Source organism: Nicotiana sylvestris, chromosome 12 (genome assembly GCF_000393655.2).
Source record: "Nicotiana sylvestris chromosome 12, ASM39365v2, whole genome shotgun sequence".
Lineage (NCBI taxonomy): Eukaryota > Viridiplantae > Streptophyta > Magnoliopsida > Solanales > Solanaceae > Nicotiana > Nicotiana sylvestris.
The window spans coordinates 81,305,936-81,313,250 of NC_091068.1; the positions used below are offsets into that span (position 1 = coordinate 81,305,936).

The following is a 7,315-nucleotide window of genomic DNA, read 5'->3' on the forward strand; positions in this document are numbered from 1 at the left end:
TTTTGGTTGGTAATTGGCCATAACCGACCAACTTTGGTCCCTTTTTTTGGTTGGTTTTTGGCGGATTTCTAGTAGTGAATTCAATGAAAAACCAAAGCTACTCCAATACGACAGTTTAAATGTCGCACCCGTGTCGACACGACACTAGTATGAGTATGGGTATGGGATCCGTACTGGATCTGGTCAAATAATTTTAGGTACTTTTATCACGAAGGACGAAAAAATTCGAGACGAGATACAATTTGATTCCCGAAATCAGAACCAAAACTAGGGTAAATTTAAAGAAAATAACATGCCTTACCTAGAAAATCAATCTTTTACTTATCTACAACTTGAGAATAGAAAAGAAATTCACACTTTACGAGGTATACGAAAATATTTCACAAAATTTCTCATAATTTAGAGATATTTTTGTAATTTTTTTTAACTACTTTTAGCTGGATCCTCGCACCTATATTCCCACTAGGATCTGTATCCCCAAACTTGTAATTTACATCTCAAAGGATCCGACGTCTAGATCCGCACCCTTGTTGGACACCAGCACCTGTTTCCGAGCAACTTAGATCAAAACCATCAAAGATATAACTGAGGAAAGAAGACAGTGGAAATAGAGGTAGGCTTGCATTCATACAACGAAATGGGCACTTATACACTGTAGGAAACCTAAAACGTTATATTGGACATCTCTTGTACTTTTAGTATCAAGACATAACCATAGGTCCATAAGATACATTATTGTAATGTCAATGCTTCATGACCGAATTGGACAAATTAAAAGTATAGAAGGGCAGTGCCGTGCATGATGTATCCTACGTTCACACAGGATCCGAGGAAGAGTCGCACCTCAAGACAAAAAGGTATATTGTAGTTGCAACCTACCTTGACGCAAATATCAACAGTATATGGCTTGAAACTGTGATCTATAAGTCAATGTAGACAATTTTATCACATTTTCATGTGAATAAATATAGTACCACATTCACTGTCAGAGAAAGGACAGAAAGAGAGGCGAAAAAGAAATCTTATTACTTGGCACTTCATAATTTTTTGTAGGGTCGTCCTTCATGTGATGCTACTTTCAGAAATTTAACATGCAGACACACTTGTATCTCTATTTATAGTATCGTTTGGACTTTCTCAGTTAAGATGTAAGACACAAAGAGATGTCCAGGATAATGTTAGACAACGTCCAACGGACAATTCACGCAGAATCACATGTTTCTAGTACTCTCTACATTTCAATTTATGTAACGTAACATAGTTTGATTGTATACAGAGAGTTTAACTAAAAAACTTTTGAAACTTGTGGTTAGGTATTGCCACAAGTTTTCAGTATCCAATACTATTTTTGAAACTGATGTCTTCTCTACTACACATAAACACTTCGACAATTCCAGTATCCAATTTCTGTAACGCTCCTTTTCCTTTATCCATAACATCTTCCTCTAATCCTTGTACGTACCGGGAGTGGGCGGTAGATCTAGAGGCAAAGTTAGGACATATATGTATATAATATAATGTTCATTACATGTATTTTTGTTTTGTTTTGAATAAAGAAGTTGCTTAAGACGGAGTCCCATTCTTTAGAATCGTTTTTCCTTACTGCGTAAACGAACTTCAAATCAACATTATGTACTAGACAGGAAGCGTCACGGTCTTTTATATATATATATAACAACTAAACATCTAAAACGTATATGCAAGAAACATCTAAAACGTATTCGCACGCCCTTGACTAAAGAGTTGTTTTTGTAGGTTGCATTTGTATTATAATGAAAAAGAAGACAGTTTAGGAGTATGTTTGAAAAAAACCAAGTCTGTGTTTTTGTCGTTGTATGAATTTATTATCCTTAACCCACTGCTACACATGCATATACAAGTTGTGCTCCCCTTTCTCTTCGATAGAGGAGGAGAAGAAGAATATTCATTAATGAACGAGACGCTGAATCTGATGCTACAGAAACATCAATCTTCTTTTCCATAAAATAATACTCTAGGAGCTAGTAACATTTCATGGAGAAAAACCTAACCTAGAAAAAAAAAATACTCCGTCCGTTTCATATTAGATGAAGTACTTTTCTTTTTAATCTGTTCCAAAACAAATGGCACATTTCTAAATTTGGAAATAATTCAATTTTAAACTCTTTCATTTTACTCATTTACCCTTAATGAGATGCTTTTATAGCCACACAAATGTCATGACCCCACAAACCTTTTATCCCTTAAGCTTTTAAGACCACAAGTTTTAAAAGTCTTCTTCTTTTTTCTTAAACTCCGTGCCGAGTCAAACTACCTCATCTAATATGAAACGGAGGGAGTATTTACTATTCCCCCCCCCCCCGGAATACAACTTTTCTGTTAATGTCACATATCAGTTTGCAAATTCGATATACAACTCCATATGTTGCATTTTATGTGAAGGCGTTTGAGTGAAACAATACATAATTAAAAAAAGGACTACTCTGACTACAAAATCAGGACATTAAGAGTAAAATGATAAGTTTAAAGCTAAATTACTTTTAAATATTGAAAAATATCATTTTTTGTGGAACAAATCAAAAAGAAGAGAATATCACATAAAATAAATATCACAAATATATAAGTAGCCTAGGTTTTGCACATCTAAGCCTTTTTGCACCGGACGCTCCACGCCCACACCCAACACATCCACAAGCAGAAATTACAGAAGAGTTCATGCTTCTATATGTTGGTACAGTAAAAGAATTTTTACGTCATTACATCAAATAAATGAATACTCCAATATAAGTAATTAACTGTCCAAATAAGTGTCATTACTAATAAAAATAACGCACACAATCAGCTGTAACTGTTTAAATTACACAAATAGTGTAAAAACTCTTTACACTATCAATAGTTAAATTCTAGGAGGAAACAACATTATTAAGCTAATTCTTCAGCACAAGTTCTCAAAAAGAAGTAGACATTTGTCTCAAAAGAAATTATTATGATTACACCATCCTTACAAGTGCAAATCTAAACTCAAATGATCTTGATGAACTCCTTCCTTGGGTTCATATCCAAATCTGCTATCACAATTAGGGCTTTTAGCCATTAATGGAAAAGGCTTCAAATCATCATTAGGAAACCCTAAGTTAGAAGAAGAATTCTGATGATCTGCTGGAGGAATCCGCCAAAATGCCAATGGATTTCTGTTTATAGGAGTTTGAGAATAAGGACTAATAACAGTGTTACCATGATAATTTCCATAAAACCTCGTACTATTGTTAATGTTGTTCCATGTTGAATGACGACTAGTACTAGGAGCTGCTGGTTCACCAAGGCGATGATTGTTCATTATCCCATATATGTTTGCCTCTGTCGATAAGAAATAAACTTTATATTTAAAAGTAACAATAAACGATACTACTATCCCATGTTGAATGATTATGAGTACTATGCGTGTGTTTGTTATGACTGAAAATATTTTCTAGAGAAAAGACTTTGTCTCACTATCCAACACTCTCTAAATTTAAAAATTATTCTAATGGACTATCAAGAAAAACGTAAGTGAAGAATGGTTATTTTTCCCTTTCAATGGAAAAGAATATTCTTCAGGGAGAATATATTTTGGTGTTTCTGAAAACATTTTATAGGAAATATTTTGTGTCATACTATTTTTCTGTGTGTACCTGTATGACTTTTGGAACTTGTGATTTTAAATATAATACAATATTTAATTTGTGTGACTTTGTTACAGATGCTAAAATGAAAATTTTAAGTTAAATTATTTTCAAATTTAGATTTTTTTTAACCGACTAAAAACAAATAGGGTTTCATGAATAGGATGCTGTTATCTTACCGTGCGCTAAGGCAGACTGAAGATGAGCTCGTTTGGCATTCTGGCGTTCTCTCTTGTGTGCATTTTGATGGCCTCCTAAGGCCTGAGAAGTTGGGAAGTTCCTAAAACAATATTGACATTCATATTTCCTGTTACTCTCTTCATTAATATGACTTTCTTTATAACCATAGTTCACAGTATTTGTTTCAGGTTCGTCATGAACAATGGATTCGGACATAGCATTACTACCGCCGCCAAGTTCTTTGCCGAAAAGCCGAATGGGCTTTTCTATAACAGGTGGCGGTGGTGGTCGGATAAAGGGAGAGAAGGTCTCCACGTTCATGAAATCAACAGCTTCTCTTTCTGTCTTGTCCATGGTTTTTTTCTGTTGTTTTTGTAAAGAATGAAGAAAGGGAAAAAGACTTGGAAGTGAGACTTTTTGAAGAATGCTAAAGCAGGAATTGAAGAATGAAGAGTATATATTGGGTTTTGTAAGAGTTGAATGGGGCCAACAAAGGAAGTGATAAAAGTGTAAATAAAAGGTACGACTAAGTTTTTATCTGATCTAATTCCCGAGTAATTGGAGGTGGCATCTCCAATATTGTCTTTGATTTTATTTTATTTTTTAAATAAAATAAGATACGGCGCCCCCCAAACTTTTTCGTAGGTTAATTTGGAGTGGTCGTCTATGTATTCAACCTTAATTTTTTTATGTGTCTGTACCTTGATGAAGTCAAATCAATTCCATGACTAATTATGATTATGACTTATAGGGGAAATCCAAAAGAGGGATGTGATTGTCAAAATATCTGAGTAATATAACCATGACCAGTTAATTTATGCTTAGACCAATGTATCATACCCTGCCCAAATAATGATATTCCTTAAATAATTATTGCCAAGCTCTTTTACAATGTGAGGTATATATAATGCCTTTTTGAGTTAAGCACTCACGAAAAGATATTTGAACATATGACCATAAAGTGAAAGTTTATAGAAGTTAATGTAAGGATTTTCAGGAATCGTAAAATGCTTATATATAAACAATTTAGTTCACCTTTTAGGATCGTGAAACTTAATGATTATTACCAAAAAAAAGTAATGGTAATTTAATCAAGAAAACATATCCAATCTGATAGTATTTTCTTGATTTCAGCGGAATTGCGTAATCTTTGCTAGTTCTTGAGAAACTGATTTCTCTCTTTTACACTGCTTTCTTTCTCACATTACTGATGCAAAATAATCGTGAATCTTGCAGTTGAGAAAGGTCTTGTTTTCAAAAGAGTTAATCCAACTTTCCATCAAAGTAGGATGAGAAGTTTTTATATATCAGTTATAACTTTCTTCCATAATTACAGGGGGAGAAAGGCGCAGATCTTTTCATCCTCCGCCCAACAAGTAGAGCCGACACCGAGCTACTTCGTACCTTTTTCATTCAAGCGGGATTAACTCTACTCTCAGTCCCACTATGGCTTAGACTAGTAGAAGGCGTAAGAATGCTAGACCGCTGTTCAATACTGGATGATCCATATTCATCGGTCTGCAGCAAGCTAAGCACCGACTTTTAGGGGGCGGCAACTAAAGAGGTAGTGAGACTAAGCGCAATTTCAGAAAGAGTTGGACCCTGCTTATTTAATTAAATTATTATATAAAAAAATATCATTCACGCGGGACAAATATTACAGCTAATGCATGAATATGGACAGTGAAAAAGAATACTAATATTGTTCAAAACATAATCTATCAAGTGGTTCTATATATCTCAACATATTTTTACTAAGATAGACGTTTAAATGAGAGGTGTACATGACTCAAAACTAACTCAAGATTAAAAGGTGCATTGAAATGGCGGTGGTCGTTGGAGATTTTATAAAATATGCAATTGAGGAGGAAGCGGGAAGCTTCGACCGCCTGTTCAGGGTTGGGGCGTGGAATTTGACAGCGAATTTGAAAAGTCACCTACAAACACTTTACGCCATTTTTTTTTGTTGAGAGAAATAGGAAATTATGTATTAATACTAAAACAATGCCACAAGGTTACAAGTTTTAGTAGTGCCGTCATGGGCACTTTGGTTACTTACAAGATAGAGAGGTGTCATGTAAGACACTTTGATTACCCATGGTTGCTAGGCTATTACTAACATTAGTAGTTAGATATTTAACAAAACTATTGTTGAATAATCAGCAGTGATACTAGATAGTTAGGGTTATTTTAGTCTTTTTACCCTCATCACACATGTGACTCGTGTGAGAGGTCTTGTATAAAAGGCAGTTACACTGCACCGACCTTTACAGTGAAAAGTAACAGATTTCTTTCTTCTCTTAGCTGCTCTCTTTTCCTACCTATCTTCTTCCTCTTCTCAACCGCATGCAATGTCGATTTAGTGTGAATCTCTACTGAGATTTTGTTATGGTATCAGAGCGGGCAATTTGAAGCTAGATCAAGGATTTCAAAATTCCAAATTGACAGCCATTGTTGAAGCTTGAGCTGGTCTGTCATGGCGGAAACTGAAAATCTGCAAATTGATCACAATCACCCGTTGTTTTTGCAACAAACAGACACGCCTGGAATAGCATTGATCGACATCAAGCTCACAGGACCTGAGAATTATACATTATGGAGCAGATCAATGAGGATGGCATTGTTGGTGAAGAAGAAGCTGGGGTTCATCGATGGAACATGTTTGAAAAGCTCTTACAGAGGTCCATTAGGGCATCAATGGGAACGATGCAATGCTGTGGTGCTCTCATGGATCGGTCGCACTGTTTCTGCAGAATTACAACCTAGTATCATCTACGCATCTGATGCGAGAAAGGTATGGAATGAATTTAAGGAGCGATTTAACAAATCAAATCTTACTAGGTTTTATCATTTGTGGACAACAATAGGAACCCTAAGACAAGGAACAGATTCTATAACAACTTATTATACTAAAATAAAAGAATTGTGGGATGAAATGGATCTGATGATACCAGGAGCAGGGTGTGACTGTGAGGAAACTAGACCTTTTTTGGATCAGTTCAAAAACCTGCGTTTGTTACAATTCCTTGTTGGTTTGAACGAGAGTTACAGTCATGTGAGACGTCAAATTCTTCTGAAAACACCTGTATTGACTGTAAACCAAGCCTATGCATTAGCAGTTCAAGAAGAAAGTCAACATACACTTAGTATAGCTGGTTCAGATAAGTAGCCTTTAACTATGCTAGCTGGAAGAGGGCAAGGTTTCAAGGCTGCAAAGAAACCAGGCCTCATATGTGACTACTGTGGGTATAAAGGTCACTTGAAGGAAAATTGCTATAAGATCATAGGCTATCCACCAGACTTCAAAAGTAAAAGGAAGCCTCAGAACACTGGAGTAAAGGGATATGCTAATGTATCAACAGGAGAAGGAGGAAGTTCTAACACCAATTCTCAGATGCAAGGGCATTTTTACAGAAGATCAGTACAAACAACTGTTGAACCTTATAAACAAGCCAGATCCTGAACCAGGTAAATGTCATACCTTAATGACAGGT

At 35.4% G+C, this 7,315-nt stretch overlaps 2 protein-coding genes across 2 annotated transcripts; one reads left to right on the top strand and one right to left on the bottom strand.

Annotated features, from left to right (window-relative positions):
• Positions 1-2,980: 2,980 nt before the first annotated feature.
• Positions 2,981-4,175, bottom strand: LOC104225546 (zinc finger protein 8). Its single transcript, XM_009777370.1, has 2 exons — positions 3,821-4,175; positions 2,981-3,336 (listed from the first exon to the last, which is right to left on the bottom strand). The coding sequence occupies exons 1-2, from the start codon at positions 4,173-4,175 to the stop codon at positions 2,981-2,983; spliced, it is 711 nt and encodes a 236-aa protein (XP_009775672.1).
• A 2,122-nt stretch (positions 4,176-6,297) lies between these two features.
• LOC138883272 (uncharacterized) lies at positions 6,298-6,990 on the top strand. Its single transcript, XM_070163952.1, has one exon. It carries the CDS (start codon positions 6,298-6,300, stop codon positions 6,988-6,990), a length of 693 nt encoding a protein of 230 aa, XP_070020053.1.
• Positions 6,991-7,315: the final 325 nt, after the last annotated feature.

Bases quoted from the DNA above. Each gene is read 5' to 3' on its own strand.
- LOC104225546 (XM_009777370.1), bottom strand. From the start codon at position 4,175: ATGGACAAGACAGAAAGAGAAGCTGTTGATTTCATGAACGTGGAGACC. The intron at 3,337-3,820 runs GTAAGATAACAG...TCTTATCGACAG, and splicing joins TCAGTCTGCCTTAGCGCACG to AGGCAAACATATATGGGATA.
- LOC138883272 (XM_070163952.1), top strand. From the start codon at position 6,298: ATGGCGGAAACTGAAAATCTGCAAATTGATCACAATCACCCGTTGTTT.